Below are 20,343 nucleotides of genomic sequence, written 5' to 3' on the forward strand. Positions count from 1 at the left end.
TATCAAACATGTGCTTTTCGTGCATATCCTTTTCTATTCAGCTTTGCTCTCTTCTGAGCACTCTATTTATTAGTGGAATTACGTAGGCTGTGGCGGCAGTGCTACCCACTGCACCATCCGTGCCGCCAAACTAAGAAATGTAAAAAGTAATTTAAAATTACTCTCAATTGAAGCGATTTATTAAAAATAAATTTCAATGAGGAGATTCTAATGTAGAGTCTTATGTGGTGAAACTGAAACGCTGGTCAGCTACATCATATGCCTATATAGGAAATGAAATGCATAAGGAATCCGTCTGTTTTACCCTGCTTTTACGTTGAGTAAATCAGAAATGCAAAATGCGTGTTGCTTGCAATGTGTATAAGGCATCATTTCACTGCGCTACTCTCATGGACCGACGTCGATGCGGTAGAACCTAATTCATCAACTTCACCGTGAGTACATTCACTAACCTGCAATTGTGTTTTCAAATAGCGATCGAGATTCCTTACCAGTGCTGTTGCGTGAATCACGGTTAAATTTACATTTATATTAACATTATTGACTGACAACACTGAAAAAAACCCCACCAAATACAGTTCATTAATTATTAAAATCGCTATTCAACAAGGAATTCTGTTGAATATATGATCCTTTTAATGCAATGGCCTAGGGTAAAGCTACATGCTTTTCCTTATAAGACACCTGCTGGAGAAGCATCAATATGCGCCTTATAGCGTCATAAGAATCAGTAAACAGTAGCTGGAGATTACATCTCAAAATTTAATATTGCAATTGTCTGTTATGTCTGGCACTGCTGTGACAGTGCAGTATTGTGTGTTTGGATGTCTTGTTTGACGTCACGTTTAGGCGACTTGTTGTTCGTGTTCGCTAATTAAATGCCTTTAGCTCCGAATGTAACTCCGCTTTACTAAACGTAACATTGTCACTGATTTATTACTTCAGAAAGCTGAAATATGTCTGTGGGCATATTTCGTAGTTTTTTATCTGCATAAAATGTACCCTATATAGATTTTTCTAATGAATACATTTGCAGAAGAAACCATCTGAGGGTAAAAAAGACTTCTCACAGCATTAGCTGCTTTTCAAGTACGGACTAATGCAAAATAAGGGGAAAGTTAGTGTGTCCAAATTGCATAGAGGGTTTGTCATGAGTTTGTGAGGTAGGGAGGTGATTCTGGACACTTCTATGCTATATCTTCCGATCTTTTTGTAACACCTGTGTGCCTCAGCAAAGTATTTGTTCAAATAAAACACATCCTTTACATAGAAGCTCAACTGGAATTTAAAAATATCAATATCAAAAGGTGGGCAATCACCGTGGTCTCCGTGATTGCTCTGCAGGGTATGCACACTGTATGTCTATCCATCCATTATCTGAACCCGCTTCTCCTGAACAGGGTCGCAGGGGGGCTGGAGCCTATCCCAGCATACATTGGGCGAAAGACAGGAATACACCCTGGGCAGGTCGACACTATGTACAATATCATATAAATACTTTGCTATGATTGTTCTTTTCTCTTTCAGGTCTTCTCTTGTTGAATCAGTAGTCCAGATAAATATACATTTTTAATTCTTTTTTTTATTTTTTATTGTGGCTTCTTTTAAAAGTCCAAGGGGGGGGATAGCACTTTACATATAGTACAATTTAGGCAATGAAATTAAGACAAGTAATCATTATAGTAAGGAGGGAATTGTATTTGAAGAGTTCATTCATTTAAAATGGTATGGCTATATTGCAGATGTGTGCATGAATGTTCACGTGTGGTGTGAAGTGGGGGAATATGGTCAGAAGGTAATTTTCAGAGAGTGGAGCAACTGGAAGGAAGACGCACATTTCTATATTATGAAGCACATTCATTATGAGTGAGCCCGGAGCGAGTCATTCTGAGCACCACTGGGGCCGTCACGCAAGATAGTGCCGGCACATGTCAGACTCCAGCAAGTCTAATATGCAAATGGCGCTAATGGCCAGCAACACGCTGTTTTCGCGTTTGTGTACGAAATGAGCAATTTGCCCATTTTCGGCATATACGCAGCGGGATATTTTTAGGCAATTCAAATGTAGAATGTTACTAATGGCTGCAATAGCAACACCCCAGCCGGGGGTCAAAGCTATACTTCCCAACACCACCGTGTACCCCCAGCTCGTTTCGAACTTGCTGTCGTTAGGGTTTATTACTTGTTCTGTCATTCCTGGCTGTGTGTTCGGTTACATTTTAAAACAGAAAGTTCACGGAAAGGATTGCTATGTTTTTCAGCATTCCTAAGGAGATGTTTTGCCGGCTTGTCAGAGATACGGCAACATTGGCTTTGCTAGGTTGGTGGTGTCAAAGTATGTAATCTGTCCCAGTATAAAGGCCCTGTCAAATCAGTCATACCTGCGACATTCTACATCCAAATATTCAGTCCAGTTCCATTTTGCTTTACAATGTTCGGTAATATTTTATTGCTTTTGAATAGACCCTATGTTGCTGCTGGAAGAGGTATTCTGATGGGCCAGTAGGGGGCACCCTTCCTCTGGACCTTGTGGGATTTGGATAAAACGTGCCGCTGAACAGAAAAGTCTTAAAGTTTTTGGGTGGAGATCAAAAAGATGTACAGTGTTGTCAAGGGACATCGATAGTCAAAGTCATTTTTTGAGTTTCCTACCTCTCTTTGCCTGGCAAACAGCAAACAATGCAGCCATTATTATGATTTATTAAAAAAACAAATGTAATCAAATATTTAATAGTAGGCTCATCACTGGAACACAAGCGCTGGCAGAATCTCACAGCCCACATCGCCCAGTATCGCTTTTGCTATTTTGTAGCCTTATTAATTCTCCCCCCCAACCCCCCCGCACAAGTTTTTTAATGTATGTGTCACCGGTCTTGAAGGTTTGTTTATGCCCACAGTCTAATTATGAGACAGGAAAGAACATCTCTGCAATTAAAAGCTTCTTCAGAACTGAGCGTGTGCCATGTTCCTAATGACTGCTAATGTCCTGCGGAGGAGGCGTCAGAAAGAATATAACGGCACTTTGCAGTGAATGAAGTACCGCAGCTGACTCATCCTTTGCCCGGCAGCGGCTGGGCCATTGTGGCGGGTTTACACGCAGACAGTCGATACGGTCCTCTAATCTATCGCTCACTCAATAATGGATGCGCAAGCAGGTGGGGACATTTGAGCGCACTGAACCTGCACGTCTCTCTTGAGTTTCCACCCGCGGAAGAACAGTGGCAGTGTGCACTCGTTTATCCAGTGCTCTTTAAGCCTCGAACTGAAAAAATATTTTGAATGCTTTCAGGTGTGGCTCAGGGATTTCCACTTTAGGGGTTGCACTGCTCTTATTAGTTGATGTAAAAAGATAACCAGATAATTATTTTGTTTTCTGTATTGCTTTCTGACCGCGAGGTGCAGTGCATTTATTCACATAGACATTCTGAGTGAAGTATTGATGAGAGAACTGATGGATAAACCTCATGCACACAAAAGTAGAAGCTTTATTTCTCTAAACCAGTCTCCCAGAAAATAGTTGATTGCGTAACTACTCTCCTCAGATTTTAGGTTGTTTTATTTCTAATAATTGTTTCATTATTTTCACCGTTGTGTATCAGAAACAGTTTTATTGACACACACAAGCACCACTCTGCTATGAATCAATATTCAAATTAAATGCATTTTCAGATGCTAAGTAATCCCGATAAATGTATGGGGAGTACATGCAAATCAGCCAAATGTAAATGAACTGAAGTATCCGGCACATGGTTTTAGGGGTTAATTGCAAACTGCTTAATTTTGCTAATTACCCCTGCTGTGGAGTGCGTCAGAGCCCCCAGTGTGGGGGTCTATATATGTAGAGCTGGGTGCGGGAGCGGACTCTGGAGATTGTCTGCTGAGTGCACCATGAACCTCCTGGTGAGCTTCGTACCCTTGGTCCTCCTTGCATGGAGTGGTCCGTGTGCGGGGGCACTGCCCTCAGAGGACCGACCGGCACTGCTAGGCAATGGGGTAAGTGGGCACATATCTGCTTCCCATGAATGTACTGCGTACACAGTAACATGTTCAGTGTTAATGAAACTCTAACGGCATCTGTATCAGTGCAATAGGGACCGCATGTACACTGTTGATTTAACACTGAACATTTTACTGTGTGCACGGGTGTAATTCTGACTCGCAGTAGAACTAAAAATAGTTATCTTTAGAGACTTGTTATCTAGCATTCAATGAGAAATAATGGGGAGATTTGTGACTGCCTAATATCATGATTCAGTTGCAGCAGAGCTCTGTCATCACTGCAGAGAACTACATGCACAGAATGACATCTGTAATAGACCATGGCTGCCAGTACTCCTGTGCACTACATGGCTGTTACACGTATTAGCTCATTTCAGATGCCTTTGGGACTTGACTTAAGTTGAAAATGTGCAATGTAATTATCAGTCACAAAAAAAACCCAACGACAATTATTCACACCCTTGATAAATATACATCAAACATACTGTAAACAAAAATAAATAAAATAAATACAGATATTGATCTAAGCTTTATTTTCCAGCATAAAGTATAAGTATAAAGTATGCTTTATTATTGATTCAATGGATTTCCATAAAAAACAGGTTTCACAATTATTGGGACCCCTGGTTTAATACTTTGTGCAAACACCCCAGGTAAAGATGACAACAATAAGTCTTCCTATAATTTGTGATAATGTTTTTGGAGGGATTTTTGACCATTCCTCCATGCAACGTTTTTGCGATTATGAACCCCCCTCTTCAGTTGAGACCACAGGTTTTTAATGGGATTTACGTCCGGTGAATGAGATGGCAATTGCAGAACATGGATGTTTTCTACAGTAGTGTATCAGCTAGTGCCATTTAAACAGCTTTGGGTGTAGACCTTAAGGACATAGGCCTCACTGACAGTACAGAGATCTCTACTGTATTAGTGTCTGTATTGAGGGCTTTGTCACAAGTGCTCGACAGCAGAGACTGTGGTTTATAAAGAGTGGGCGGCCAGTAGCGTAGTGGTTAAGGTGAATGACTGGGACATGTAAGGTTGGTGGTTCTAATCCCGGGGCAGCCACAATAAGATCCGCACAGCCGTTGGGCCCATGAGCAAGGCCCTTAACCCTGCATTGCTCCAGGGGAGGATTGTCTCCTGCTTAGTCTAATCAACTGTACGTCGCTCTGGATAAGAGCGTCTGCCAAATGCCATTAATGTAATGTGACGTAATGTAATAAAGAGGCGCGTCGCTCCATTGCAGGTCTTGGCGAACGAGCACGGCGAGTTTCTGCTGAAGATGCTGGCTGGCCTGGCGGAGCTCAGCCGGCTGGAGAAGGAGGAACGCGGTTTGGACGGTGAGCCGCTGACGCCGGCCAAATTCGGGGTGAGGTCCCTGGCTGGCCGGCCTCGCTCGCCCTGCAAGAACTTCTTCTGGAAGACCTTCTCCTCCTGTTAGCGGTGTTAGCAGTGTCAGCTGCTTCCACACCGCAGGCCTGTTCTGGCTCATTTGTGCATCATCGCATTAGTATGAATAAACTGCTCAATGTGACCTGCGGCTGTGTGAGTAATGGATGCTTTTATGTGGCCGTACGTTTACGTGTGAGTATGTGTACCTACAGAACAAGTGAGAAATTGCTTCAAATGTTATTCTTATTCTAGTAGTCTTATAATCTATTTATGGATACGCATTTAGTGCATGCATGTGTTCACTTAAAAAAAAGAAAAGAAGAAGATGTTAGTATAATTCCATGTGTAATTTCATTATTTTCTTCTAAAATTCACATTTTAATTAACTTTTTACAATAGCCTTTCGTTCATTCATACTTTTTGAGATTTCTTTTGGTAACCGTATCATCACGTTATAAACACACTGCAAGTTATGCCCACAGTAATATGCTGAATGTGCTGAAATATCTGAATATTATACATGACAAATGGCAAAGTTACTCATAAAATACAAATGCATTAACAAATAGTATGTCTATATTATCTCTGATGACATAAATTATATATCTCCATACTGTGCTATCCAGTTCAGCTAAATGTTAAATGGTTGTCTGTACAGTGGCTCATCCCAGGAGGAAAGAAGTCAATCATTCTACACTATATCTACACAGTTTAGAAATTGTACTTTATTAGTTTATGAGGCTTATTTTGGCAATATATCCCTTAAAACATTCTATGGTCAGACGGGATGGTTCTGAAATGTGTGTTGAGTGATGTGCAGGCTGGGGTGCTCAGGGGAGGAAGGGGGGGTGGGGGGGTTACAATCAAATAGGAATGATTTTTCATCCCGCTGGCCGAAATCTGTTCAGGCAAAACAAACTGGATTATATTAGGCAATATGCAAAATTCCTTAAAACATTCCTGGAAGATTTTATTCAACACTATGACTTTTATTTTGGACTACTCAAACTAAAATGTGGAAAATCTAGTGAAAAGGCAATGCCTGAGCAAACTGTAGTTTCCTCTACCTGTAAGGTCATTACTTCTCCATCATTTTCCCATCAGTTTGGTAGCGAAGTGAAATTTTGATGGCTCGTCATGACGATAGATAAAAATTAAAATGCATCATTAAAAAGTAACATTTAGACTAGCTCCCCCGTCGGAAAACGAACTCGGATTTCGATTTCATGCTTTTTAAAATGGATTGTTACGATTAGGCCTAATTTGACTGCTCGACCGTTCGTGGGACAAGCACCTGTCGCAGACAAAGGTGAGAAGAATCGCAGGAGACTGAGCTGTTGGTCTGAGAAGTATTTATGGCCTGTTGGACACTGTCTGCAGTGTTTTCGCTAACTTCTTCCTAAAAATGTGATGCGTTTTTTCCACATACCAAGTGACCAAGTGAAGTGACTTAATTTACATATGAAAACCTTTTTACAAAGGTATAGATTAATATGCCCATTATACCTGACACAATGAAATGAGCAATCCTTGCGGTCTTTAGCAATGTGTGGATTCCGTTACTTCCACACGAACACGACCATTTGTAAACTAATAGGCAGCAGCAGATAATTGTGATGTTCTTCTGTTGTCCACACGATGTAGCCAAAATCTTCCATTGAACAGCAAACAATTGCTAAATTAACATGAAACTAACATAAGAAAATTAAGATGGAAACTAAATAAAACAAACATATGGGGAAGAGGCCATTCTTGTCTGACGTGTATTGTTTGTGCATATTTATCAAGGGGAGCCAATAATTCTGGAGCCCACTGGTAGGTGTGAAAAATTTACAGTCTGTAAAGAACTCGGCGAACAGGAAAACGGATTGGATGGGCTTTAACTGAGTCATATCCCCATGAAGCTATAACTACACTAGATATTCCAGAGCATGCAGTTGTTGAATACATTACATTAATTTAGTAGGTCTTCTTATCCAGAGTAATTCACAGTGTATGGAGGTAAAATTAGCGCATTCACCTGATTAATATGCGCATTAGTACCAGGCCAGGATAAGAACATGTCTAGGCCAGGAACTACATATGTCACGACATGCAAGCTACCAATGTTAGCTAATACATAATACATTCGTGTTACCTACATGGTAAAATGTCAAGTGCTAATTCAGCTGAATTCATCCGAGTGCAATAGAGACCATATGTTTATATAGAATAAAGACACAATCTGAATACAAGCAGATTGCATCCGTAACAAGCCTTAGCAAGCCATTGTTCTATTTACACAGCCAAACTGAACCTGAAATAATATATTGCACTTTTGTTAATACCCTGATGACTTTAAAAGCATCAGTAAAATACACCTCCCCCTGAATAAGGGGATTTGATTCATAATACAGTTTGTCTGGGTCGTGGACATAAGAGCCAGGAGCAGACTCAGGAGTGGTTTAACGGTAGGTTTAATACAGAGTTTATGGTGAAGTCTATGGCAATGGGTCAGGATCCAAGTGAACGGGGCAACAGGGCCCTTGGAGCCTTTTCGGGCCCCTCCAACTGAATCTCCTTCTCAAATTGGGATCCAAGCGAACAGGGTACAGGGGATCAGGCAGGTGGACGTTGAAAGACAGGCGGAGGTCGAAGCCAGGGGGATCTAGACAGAGGGTTTGGAGTAGAGCAAAGAAAGATAAAACATGGAACGGGAAAGATAAAACATGGAACATGAATGCAGATAACACATAGAAATGGGAAAACAAGGAAAATGACTAATACAGACACGGAACGTGACAGAGAAGACATGAACACAGAACTGAGAAATACATAAAACAGGGAAAAGAAGAGATACAAAAACGGAAAAGGGCACGGAAAGTGACAATTTTAAGAAGATTATTGAAGAGAACACAGTCCCCTCTAAAGGTATTGGAACAGCAAGGACAGTTCCTTTGTTTTTGTTTTTTTTGGTATTTTTATTTAGATTTGTTAAACAACTTAGAACACTGCTGCCTGCCGTTGGTTTACGTGTCCCTCCCGCCTTTTGTCTTCATGCGCTCATTCTCCCGCAACTGCTGCTTGACAAAATCTGCAACTGTCTTTTTCTGCTGTTCTCGTCGCATTGCTCTCTCTTTCTCCTGCGCCATGAGCTCCATCTCCCTACACCTGAACTGCTCCATTAACGTCCTGTTGTCCTCTTTAGCATTTAGCATGATCAGCTCTCGCCTGTTTCTGTCTCATCTGGTGGTCTCTTTCATTCAGGGTCTCTGACCGTATGAGCTGGTGATTAAATAGTTTAACCCGGTCACTTTCGTAGAACCGCAGCCGTGCAAGTTTGGCCATGGCCTCTTCTCTGCGACGATTCAGGACTGCTTTATTTTTCCCACTCTGCACACTTCCACGTGACGCCATTTCTGTCTTCAACAAGAGGTTTTTAATGATGAACAACGGTAAAAACGTGCAGTGCAATAATGCAGGTTTGAGAATTATCATTCTTGCGCGCTTATTTATTTTCTGTAGTTGTCACTACATTTACGTCGTAACTTAACAGAATTGCCCTGTCACTGGGCCACGCCCCCATTTGGTACAATGGATTGAGAACGTCCGTTGCTATGCGATGTTGTAGCGCTAGCCTAAAACACTACAGGACAAATCAGCGTGACGTCACAACAGCAAATAACTGACTTATTTGACGGCTCTGGCTCTGCTGCTTTTAAATATGATTTATACATATGGTCTAGCTAGCTAGTGTAACGTTAGCACCCTCAGCTAGCAAACATGAATAACTTACTTCCGGGTGCATAACGGCTCTGGCTCTGCTGCTGACTGATGTTGAGGAATATGAATAGCGGGCACTATTTTCCGTGTCATTTAACAAAGTCAATGTTGGACAATAAAAATAATTTGTGAAAACTGAACGAATTTTGTTATTTTTTTAAATATAATTTGTACAGGTCTAGCTAGCTAGTGTAACGTTAGCACCCCGCTAACGTTGTAGCTAACGTCAGCTAGCTAACATGAATAACTTACTTCCGGGTGCATAACGGCTCTGGCTCTGCTGCTGACTGATGTTGAGGAATATGAATAGCGGGCACTATTTTCCGTGTCATTTAACAAAGTCAATGTTGGACAATGAAAATAGTTTGTGAAAACTGAACGAATTTTGTTATTTTTTAAAATATAATTTATACAGGTCTAGCTAGCTAGTGTAACGTTAGCACCCCGCTAACGTTAGCTAGCTAACATGAATAACTTACTTCCGGGTGCATAACGGCTCTGGCTCTGCTGCTGACTGACGTTGAGGAATATGAATGGCGGGCAGTATTTTCCGTGTCATTTAACAAAGTCAATGTTGGACAATAAAAATAATTTGTGAAAACTGAACGAATTTTATAATTTTTTAAAATATTATTTATACAGGTCTAGCTAGCTAGTGTAACGTTAGCACCCCGCTAACGTTAGCTAGCTAACATGAATAACCAGTGCATCAGCTTGGTAGTAGTGAAAAACCCTTTTACTGTAGCGTTTCCTACAATATTAGTTAGCTAACTAGTATGCAAATCTAGTTAGCTAATTTACAACATCCAAGGTCGGATTCGTTTAATGTTTTCTCTATATGGCCGCCAATGAGCGTCTGGTGTGTATAGCTAACGTTAGCTGCCAACGTCATTAGTGAAGGACATGAGTAATAATACAATCAGAAACTCCGGGTTTTTGTTTTTTCATCCATGTTTCTGACACTTTGAAACTTACTTGTTATTTTCTATTACTATTATTATTTTATTTTTGTAAATTCGTTCTAAATTGATCTGCTAAGTGATTAATTTACAACTGGTATATTGTAATTTAAAGGCTAATTCTGATTTATTTATTTCTGTGTTACCATACGTATTTCATCAAAGTATAAATAATAATGTGACACAATATAGTAGTGTTTGTGTTTATAGTGTGTGATTATTTCACCTACATTTTATGTATTTATTTATTTACTTTGCAGTGCCTTTGTTTTTTGGCCGTTTTTTGGGCCGTTCAAAATGTGTATTGCAGCACCTCTGACAGAGGTCCTGGTGAGTGAACTTTCGCTGACGTTAACAGCATTACGGTTTCAGTGTAATTAGCTAACTACCTATCTATCTCAGGGCAAGCCATTGTATCACTTCTAATCCAAGCTGCTGTATTTTAGAGCACCAAAATGTTTTGACACAGCAGTTATGTAAATGAAAGCTGTCATGTTTAGTATTTCATTGCATATGCTGCTATTCATGGACATCACTAGTTGCTGGGTGTCTTCTCTGGTGGTGCTGTGCCAGGCCTGTATTGCAGCTCATGCTTGCTTTGGGGACTAGTCCCCTAAGTTCTCTTCAGCATATGAAAGGCATGCTCAATTGGGTTCAGATCGGGTGATTGCTTGGCCACTCAATAATGTTTAAGCTTTGTACTTTTTTGCAAACTGTGTAGCCCTGCCATCCAGTTCTTTTCAGCCATTTCTGTTCATGAAGTCTTCTGCAGACAGTGGTCATTGACAAATCCACATCTGACTCCTGAAGAGTGTTTCTGATCTGTCGGACAGGTGTTTGGGGGGATTTTTCGTTATTATGGAGAGAATTCTTCTATCATCAGCTATGGAGGTCTACCTTGGCCTGCCAATCCCTTTCTTCATTATGTTCCAGTTGATTTCGGTAAGCCGAAGGTTTGCCCAACTTCTTCGCTGTTTTATTCTTGTTTCTGAGTCTCATAATGGCTTCTTGCATTGGCACAACTTTGGTCGTCATGGTGATAAACAGCAATAGTTTCCAAAGGTGATCGAGGACTAGAGCAGGGGTGTCAAACTCCAGTCATGGAGGACCGCAGTGTCTGCTGGTATTTGTGGTTTCGTTTCAATAAGCAGCCATTTAAGGCCTTGAAAACAAGGTGTGTGGACTCTAGCCAATTAAAGACTTAGAAATGCATCTCTCGTGCTGAAACACACCACAAACCAGCAGACACTGGCCCTCCAGGACTGGAGTTTGATACCCCTGGACTAGAGGAAAGACTTAGTATTGAGAGCTCTCTTGTATTAAGGAGGCAATACAAACACACCTGAGCAATTACACTTGCGAAGACATGTGTCCCAAACATTATGGTGTCCTGAAAAGGGGAGACTGTGTAAACATGGCTGTAATTTCAACATGGTCAAACCAAAATGTATAAAAATACCCTTCAATAAAAAAAGAATGTGCACTTTAACCACGTTAATTGTGTATTCCAAATCTAGAATTGTGGCTAATCAGAGGCAAATCAAGACATAATGGGTTTTTGTCCCAAACATTACGGAGGGCAGTGTTTTTAGGAAGGTTACTCAGCTAATTTGAGCCGGCAGAGATGTTAACAAAACAAGCAAAACAAAACAAATACATGTTGAAGGGGGCGAGGGCAAATAAGATACGTCATATTCCTGCCATTGCAGCCATAATATATGCATATCATTGTTTTTAAATCATTCTTTCGTGAGTCAAGCAGTGTAAGGCGCTTAAAATCAAACCTGAAATAGCTTTTTAAATGCATTACATTATATCTATCAGTGATGTGATGTTCTGTGTATCAAATATCAGAATGTACATCTGTAGTTTTTCACATTATGACCAGCTCCTCACTGGGGGGCTTGCATACTGGTAGTTCAACTTTTTATATTATTGACATTGCAATACTTTAAAATGACTGTGATTAACCATATTAAAAATAAATCAATAAATAAATAGGATATAAAGTTATGGCAAACTCATCAAAATACCCCACTGATTAAGGAAGGCAGCAATGAATACCTGCCACATTTTCTGTCCTAACCATCTTTAAAATAAATAACAATAATAAGGACCGAAAACACAGAGAACCCTGCTTTAGTGCAAGGTGGGGGATGTACAGAATTTCAATAGGTGAAGACAACTTTTACCACTTATATATGTGAGTAGTAAAATAAAATCGGAAGCTCAAAAAAGGTTGAGTTTGTACTTATATTCAGGAATCGTTATTAATTGCTCAAAATAAGTCCCAAGGTCTACTGAACTCTGTGTTACTGAAATACTAGACTATTTACAATAAATTAATAATAATGCACAAGCATAGAACCTGAGCAAAAATATATATTCAACATTTACAATTAAAAAAGCACTTGCACCTGAAAACGAGACCTTTCACTTGCTATGAGTTTGACAAGATTTACTGTCTAACATCAAATGGACAGAACAGCCCGCATAACTGAGCTTTACCATCTTTGAATTGAATGGGTATACTGTACCAGGTATTAACCTGTGCAAGTAAATACTAATATACCTTCAGGTAAAGATTATTTTGAGTTCTAGTACAAAGGTCGCCAGAGTGCCACAATGGTCGTTTCTTGTACATGTGCTATTGGCTTTGCTACCGCTTTAATAAATGATCCTTTTACACATTTATTTGCACAAAACAAATGGATTGTTGCACTAATTACACTGAACTGTGTATCCTGAAACCATAAAATTCAAAATCCACTGGGGCAGACGTTGTGCTGTTCAATATTCAGTGACTTAAATCCAACCACAGAGCTTTCATTGGGGAATGCAAGACCATTTATGCAAGAACATTTATAAGACTCTTGTTAATCAAGCTAATGAATGCGTTAAAACAGCACACATTTTATTGTCATATGGTACCAATTTTCCCACACCCATTGGCTCACTGGTAAATGACTTGGGGGAGGCCAGTGGAAACTGGCTAGGACAGCAGTACTTGAAACAAATCACTTGTATACATTGCCATTATCCATGGACACGTTGTCTGAGAACATAGAACTGAAATTACTTCAACTTGACCCTGGCCCTTTGTTTTTCAACACAGTCCATCATTCAGTGCGTCATATGGAGCACCAACACTCAGTGAGCACTTTATTAGGTATTTATTGGACATATAGGTTTTGCTGCTGCTGTAGCCAATCCACTTAAGAGGTTTGGCACATTGTGTGTTCAGAGATGCTCTGCATTCCATTTTAATGGTTATTTCATTAGTCACTTTCCTGTCAGTTTCTACCAGTCTGGCCCTTCTCCTCCTCTCTCATTAACCACGTGTTTTTGCTCGATGTTTTGTTTTTTGCACCAAACTCTAGAGACTGCTGTGCATGAAAACCCCAGGAGATCAGCAATTTCTGAGATCATCCCAAACCACATCTGGCTCCAAGTCATTCCATGGTCAAAGTCACCAAGATCACATTTCAGACATTTGGTCTGAAAAACAGCTAAACCTCTTGACCATGTCTGCATGCTTTTATGCATTTAGTAGCTGCCACATAATTGGCTGATTAAATATTTGCATCAACAAGCTGGTATACAGGTCTACCTAGTATCGTGGTCACTGAGTGTATATTTGGGCGTTCATGAATCATGATTAACGTTTGTAAATACTTTTTAAAAGCCGCCCCCCAAAAAATGTATATATCGATCAAATTTTGTATGGTGTCCCACAGGACTGCATGTCTCAGTTTATCTGGAGGATTCATGCATTCACCAGTTCACCTCTACTTCAACCGATGTAACAAAATTATTTGCCAAGTCATTACATCGGTTGTTATTCGTCATGTGAATCAATGGGATCTCTGCAGGCTGGAGGACACACCCAATAGAACTGTAATTTCTTATTAAAATGCCCAAACCATTAGTGCACACTGTGTACAGAGAATGGGTTTTCACAAGCAAGCACTACAATCTGGTTCATTTATTCAGTCACAGCAAGCACATCAACTTCAGTGTTTCAGGGATCCACAATTCCCCTTCACCATTAGTTGTGTGCCTCTACGTCTCCGATGCACGTTTCCTTAGTTCAGCTGATTGCAAATCTTTCGTATTTACAGAGACCCGACTGAAAATTCTTTCCCTTGCTGATCGTCAAAGTGCAAAAGTAATAACTTGTTAAAGAAAAAAAAAAAGAAAGAAAAAAAAATTGTTTTCAATCAAGACATCCCAATGATACATTTTACTCATCCCGAAAGCAGGATATTATTGTAACTTCATTTAGAAAGTGAAAATATGACAAATGTTGAATTCAAGTGAATGGGTGCCAAACTTCAACTGCAGGCTACATACATGCTGGTTTCGGCTCCAACCAAGCTTAAGTAGACAAAATGAATAATTACATATCTTCCAAAAAATCCAGCAATAACATAAAGCACAGACCAGCTAGTGTCTTGGTGATTTATCACATAATTCCAAATTCAGCAAACGATTGGGGCTACCTGAGTGAAGTTGCTAATGCAAAACAAGCATGGTAACCCACCAGGCCTAGTTTGGCACCCGCTTTGAGCAGAACATGCAGATTCCTTCAAAAGTTACACCTGACTTCCCCCAGACAATTGGCTCTATCCAAAGTAGAGAAGCTTGGCTCGACGGTAAACATTCAAGTCAAGTATTGATTAGTTAATTCTTGGCGGCCTTGACTCCAGAGGTATCTTTGCCTCCCCGTCAGTATAAAAGTGGTTTCAGCCCATTATTCAGTTAGTTAAAATGACTTGAGGCCAATGCTGAGCCTGCACTGTACGATTTGTCTCATTTTTCCAAAGGTAGAACACAGAAATGCACCCGAGCCTACTATTGGTCTTTTCAAGGCAGATACTGATGCCACCCCCATCACCCACCAGCAAGAGAAACTAGAAAGTTAAGCAACCGTACCACTTGTTCTCATTCAAAGTGCTTAATCAGTACTGAGAAAGTGATGCAAGAGACTCGCACTTGCTTACAACTTTCCAAATACACTATAATCCTGAACTTGCGAATGGTGCCCTTATTAACAGGCTTAGTATCGAGTTAAATGCCAAATAAAATTTAGTCAATTCTACAATGGAGGAAAATTTGATGGGAAAGGGGAGGGAGGGGAAAAAAAAAAAAACAAATGAAAATTTTACAAGTTTATTTTACAGTTGAAATGACTAAAAAGACTTGACGAAATGTAATACATAGGTGATTTGATTCCTGGTGGCAAATTTTATTAGCTGTGCATTGTCAATGTCCCAAACCCTGCAAAAGTGATACAAGTCATACAATTCCACCCCCCATCCTCCTTCAGAGCAACATCACAAGTAGTCCCTACCAGTCTGAATGGAAATTTCACATTTTAACCACAATAATGGGCGAAGTCTATGCAGCAAAACAGCAGGATCCACATACTGCTTTAGGGAAGAAAAAAAAAAAAATCTGTCGACGGAAATTTAGCATTACAATTACAAAAATCGCTGTTGTGGGTTAAAGCATTTAACACAATGCAAGTTTTGTGAAGAGAAAACACAAGTCCCTCTATTTGACAAGTATGCCAGAATACACAGTAAATTAACAGACCAAAGATTTAAAATAACTTTCATCTTAATGCTTTAAGAGTCACTTGTAGGGGAATGAGGGGAATAATCGGCTATACAAGCGTTTCATGAACAAGAATTCAGTTTTTGGCCCTGCCTTTAATTCGTTTTCATAAGGCATAAATGAATAGCTCTTCCCTAATTTCCAATTGTCCATTTAAAATTTTTTTAGAGTCGAGTTCCCAGGGATCCTGTTACAGTGAAGTGATGAAGTCCCTTTTCAGGAATAAGGCAATCGGCTGCATCCCCCACTGTTAGCTAGTGTTGGGACCACCAACACTCCGCTGACTCCGGTCTTCAGTCTCCCGAAAACTCACTTCGCTCAGGGTTCAGATGTAAACCTGGGTCAGCGGTATCCGAAGGTCCCTACATATGCGAATTGAATAAGGATTTTTGCAGTTCAATTAATTTTACACATCAGATGCACAAAATAAAAAGTCACTATCAAATACATACCTATTCAAATTAGTTTTATTTGGGTATTCCCTTTGATTCACAACATATAAAATTGCATTCAAAACACAACAAAAGCAAACTTTCTATAGGGAATCTTACACGTTCACCACACCACCCCTTTCTTGAGACACACTGAGCTCACTTGCACCTCCTCACACGCCCCAAGCTCCCCCAGTGTCCTCATCACAGACGTCACCAGCATCAAATCACATGTTCACACTTACAGGTCGATAACAAGGAGGAAAATAAAGCACACGCCATACAGCATTCACATCAGATAATATAGCAAGAAAGGATACAAATATTCATATCGCTAAACATTCCACTACATTTGTTACTACTTTTAAGCTTGATCATTAGACTAAAAAAAAAGGGGGGGAGGGGGGTAGGGGGGGTAGGGTAGAGACCCAAGGGATCCCAAAGATAATGAATGTCCTTCAGATGATCAAACACTCAAATGCCGCTCCCGCTCGTTCACACTCGCTCACCAAAGCCACAGGTTCGTTCCACATCTCGCAGTCAACGGGCTCTTTTTCATCATCGCACAACCAAGTTCTTTTCATCACACTTGCGTTCAACTTGTTCTCTCCGTTCGCTCATACTCAGTCTCTCACTCCTGGCCACCAACAATCCCATTCAATGTTCTCAAAAGCGTAACTTGCGATACAGTGCAGTCAAAAGATTTTTTTTTTTTTCCCATGAAAAGTGGATAAAAAGGCAACACCCACCGTCTAACACAGTAAATGCGGAGTGAAGCTGCGTTCTTTGATGGCAAAGCATTTACACATGGGGAGAGGGGAACTGAAACTGAGCTTGCTCGAACATTGCTGCCAATGAAGGGCTTCTTCCCGGGAAATTGGAAAAGAGGTGATGAACTGCAGAAGAGATTTTAATGAAGGCTTTTCCGTAAAACTTTTTTTAAAAAAGAAACTGCAAACAACCTGCACACAAGGGTTAAACAAACTTCTTCCTAATTCAATGAAAATAATCCATTACAAAGTGTGGTTGAGAGAGCATTTAAATTCAGTGATACTCATGCAAATTTCTGAAATATCACCATTTACAACATGCATAAAGTATCAGGTTTTTGCCACGTAATGTGGATAAAGACCAGTAACACACACAAAACAAAAAAACTACACAAATAGTGTTGTAGTTTACCACCCTGACAATTATGCACTTCAACCACTGTACATTAACCTTGTACAGACTTAGTCAAATGTACCAGAACATTCAGCTTTCTTTTACAAAACCCAAAGGCAAAAAAGTATTTCAAAAACAGAGGACGTTAGATATGACTAAAAACAAAAAGACCTTTCAAAATACTTACCATATCATCTAGAAATGTGAACACTTCATACAAACAAGAGCTCTACATCCCCCAGCCAGACGACTTTGACTCCATGCTGGAGCCGAAGCCGGAACTAAACCCGCTAGTGGTCCCCGAATTGGAACCCGCACCCCACCCCAGACTGGCTGCAGTGGTGCTGCCATAGTTGTTGTTGGTCGAGCTAAGGGGCTGGCTCTGCTCGCGTATGGCGCTGGTCTGGCCAGCAGTGGCAGCCGTGGTAGAAGTGGTGGTCTGCCCCTGCTGGCTGGCCAGCATCCCCATCATGCCCCAGCTGCTCTGCAGCGCCGCCTGGGCGGCCGCCATCATGGCTGGGTTCAGGCTAAGGGCCCCGAAATTAACCCCGCTGCCCATGTTGTTGTTAGCGCTATTCCCAAGCCCCCCACGACTACTCCCGAACCCCCCGGCCCCGAATCCCCCCGCCCCAAAACGGCCCCCGCGCTCCATCATTTGCCTACTATTATTGTGCTTAGGCTCTGCGTTGGAGATGTGCACGCTGACGCCCTTAATGATCAGGTCCTCGCCACACAGGGACTGGGCAACCTGGGGAGGAAACGGTGGGCAGGGTTAGGGTTTCAGCAAGCGCCCATGCAGCATTACAGCTCTGCAGTGCTTTTCAGAAGCATTTGCAGTTTTAACTGGGAGAAAAACGTACAATGTACAAATTGGGATGCCTTAAGAGAGTTCATTTGCATAAAATGTTTGCCTAGAGCCCCGAGCTGAAGACCACGACCCCTGAAGAGTAACGTGAACACACACCTGGTCATCTGCGAAAGTCACGAAGGCAAAAGCCCTGAATGGCTTTGGGATGAAGACGTCAGTGACCTCGCCGTACTGCATGAAGAACTGCCTGAGCTCCTCTGCGGACATGTCTTCTGTGCAGCGGCCAACAAACACTTTTCTGCTTCTCATTGGCTCATCGGGACCTTGCTACATTTTCAAAACAACAAACAAGAGATTAATTCTGTGCTAGCTTTGCACACCCCTCCAACTGCATACAAAGACTGAAAGGAGCCCAGGTATAACCAAGCAACCATGCATGAAAGGAACAATGACTGCTTGGACCAAAACAATCAATACTGCTAATCAATAACACTCGGTTACTTACTGTGCAAGGATTTAATTTGCGAATGAACGTACCTTAGAGTTGGGAAGTTTACAGTCACACCACCTCCCGTCAATCATGTGGCGCTGAGACATGACTTTCACTTGAGTTTCATAGTCCGTAAACCGTACGAAGCCAAAACCTTTGGAATTTCCGGTCTTCACATCTCTCTTTACCTGCAAGTAATTAAATGGAGGGAGGGGTCATAAGTCACATTTGGCACAACTTTATTCCACACACTAAAATTTCACTTAAACAGCACTATATTTGCAAACACACAACAACAACATTAAGAAAAGATGTGTTCATTTTAATCACGTTACCTGCACCATAATCACTTCTCCAAAGGTGCTGAAGTAGTCTTTAAGGTCTTGTTCCGACGTCTTCCAGGGCAAACCAAGGACAATCAAGTCTGAGGTCTTCTGGACACCCCTCTTTATTTTAACAGCAGACGCGGCGTCAACCTCGTCCATCTTCCGTTTGTTATCTGAAATATCAGTGGAAAAGCCATTGAATTTACATTCAGCACACGTTCAGTAACTAACTAGCCAGCAGATTTGTAATTTAATACGCTTTGCTAAGTAGCTCGAAGATTCTAAAATGTGCATTAAACTGCACATCAACGAATATCAACGAATGTGTAAACCTCCACTGCTAAACTACTAGCTAAGTGCATGCTTTCCAGGCAAACAATTCGCAAAAGAGCGTGTACGGACTTTTGTTTACGGGCTAGCTAACCATAACTAACGTTACAAACAAGACTCCGGAACACACAGAAGCTGCCGGGCCGGGCAGGCCTCAACATTAGATCGCAATCGGCTCCTACGGCCAAAGCAGGCTAGGGTAATAAAAATAAAAGCCTTTTAGGCTCGCTAATCAACAACGGACCATAAACCAAATTGTTTTATTGCATAAATACTGTACCTTTAGGGTAATTGACGACGTACACCAGATTTCCCCAGTCACTCTCGGGGGCGTGCAGAATACCTTCGACCAAGCGGACACCACGCATGCACTGAGAAACAGGACTCCGGTAGCGCAGGCCGCACGCTCCGGGGAACTGCGCTGCAACAGTAGATAGCAAAACGGTGCCATCGTCCTCAGACGGGATCTCCATCGGCTCCTCATTTTCGTCCTCTGCCACACGAATATATAATTCTGCCATATTTCTTTGATATTTGCCGCAACAATTTACAGTATCTTATAGCTAGCTACGTCAGAGCTCTTTGATTGCTAGCGTTAGCTCGCTAGCTGAAATTATAGCTAGCGTAAGCTACTATTAGCAAATTGTTTTTTGTTGCAAATTTTAGGAACGCAACAAAAACACTCCAGCAAAAATTGCAATACGTTGCGATTAACGAGGTAACGGCTTAACGTTACAGATATACAACGTCCTTTGTTCAAAAATCTATTTCGAGAGATCGGCCATAAGAAAGGCCACAGATGCCGACCACGCTTGCAAAATGAATGGCTTCTTGTTTTCGCGCTCCTGCTTTACGGCGCCACGTAGCTCACTGAGTCTGTATTTCTGGACTCAGTGCTGTGGTTAAAAAAAATCAGCGTACTAAAGCGTTGCTTGATGAAATTTAACGCGATATTTTTGTTATCTTTTATCGTGATGAAATAAACAGCGACCGTAATCTCCTACTCCTTTCTTCCCCAAAACTTCCAAACAAAATGGCCGTTCGTGTGTCATTGAGCGAA

At 41.1% G+C, this 20,343-nt stretch overlaps 2 protein-coding genes across 4 annotated transcripts; one reads left to right on the top strand and one right to left on the bottom strand.

Annotated features, from left to right (window-relative positions):
* Positions 1-3,878: 3,878 nt before the first annotated feature.
* Positions 3,879-5,536, top strand: sst6 (somatostatin 6). The gene is made up of 2 exons (XM_061256826.1): positions 3,879-3,993; positions 5,249-5,536. Exons 1-2 carry the CDS (start codon positions 3,889-3,891, stop codon positions 5,441-5,443), a joined length of 300 nt encoding a protein of 99 aa, XP_061112810.1. The 5' UTR covers positions 3,879-3,888; the 3' UTR covers positions 5,444-5,536.
* Positions 5,537-14,085: 8,549 nt separating this feature from the next.
* Positions 14,086-20,331, bottom strand: tardbpa (TAR DNA binding protein a). Of its 3 annotated transcripts, XR_009709736.1 has the most exons (7): positions 19,564-20,331; positions 18,963-19,126; positions 18,675-18,815; positions 18,294-18,464; positions 17,993-18,077; positions 16,915-17,061; positions 14,086-16,096 (listed from the first exon to the last, which is right to left on the bottom strand). XR_009709736.1 is itself a non-coding variant. In XM_061257161.1 (6 exons), the coding sequence occupies exons 1-6, from the start codon at positions 19,802-19,804 to the stop codon at positions 16,967-16,969; spliced, it is 897 nt and encodes a 298-aa protein (XP_061113145.1). In that variant the 5' UTR covers positions 19,805-20,331; the 3' UTR covers positions 16,184-16,966. The 3 variants fall into 3 exon arrangements, 2 of the variants coding, with proteins under 2 accessions (XP_061113145.1, XP_061113144.1); XM_061257161.1 differs by lacking the exon at positions 14,086-16,096 and having other exon boundaries at positions 16,184-17,061; XM_061257160.1 differs by lacking the exon at positions 14,086-16,096 and having other exon boundaries at positions 16,184-18,077.
* Positions 20,332-20,343: the final 12 nt, after the last annotated feature.

This window comes from Conger conger, chromosome 10 (assembly GCF_963514075.1).
Source record: "Conger conger chromosome 10, fConCon1.1, whole genome shotgun sequence".
Lineage (NCBI taxonomy): Eukaryota > Metazoa > Chordata > Actinopteri > Anguilliformes > Congridae > Conger > Conger conger.

Bases quoted from the DNA above. Each gene is read 5' to 3' on its own strand.
- tardbpa (XM_061257160.1), bottom strand. From the start codon at position 19,804: ATGGCAGAATTATATATTCGTGTGGCAGAGGACGAAAATGAGGAGCCG. The intron at 19,127-19,563 runs GTACAGTATTTA...CTGATATTTCAG, and splicing joins CGTCGTCAATTACCCTAAAG to ATAACAAACGGAAGATGGAC. The intron at 18,816-18,962 runs GTAACGTGATTA...AATTACTTGCAG, and splicing joins GAGAAGTGATTATGGTGCAG to GTAAAGAGAGATGTGAAGAC.
- sst6 (XM_061256826.1), top strand. From the start codon at position 3,889: ATGAACCTCCTGGTGAGCTTCGTACCCTTGGTCCTCCTTGCATGGAGT. The intron at 3,994-5,248 runs GTAAGTGGGCAC...GCTCCATTGCAG, and splicing joins CGGCACTGCTAGGCAATGGG to GTCTTGGCGAACGAGCACGG.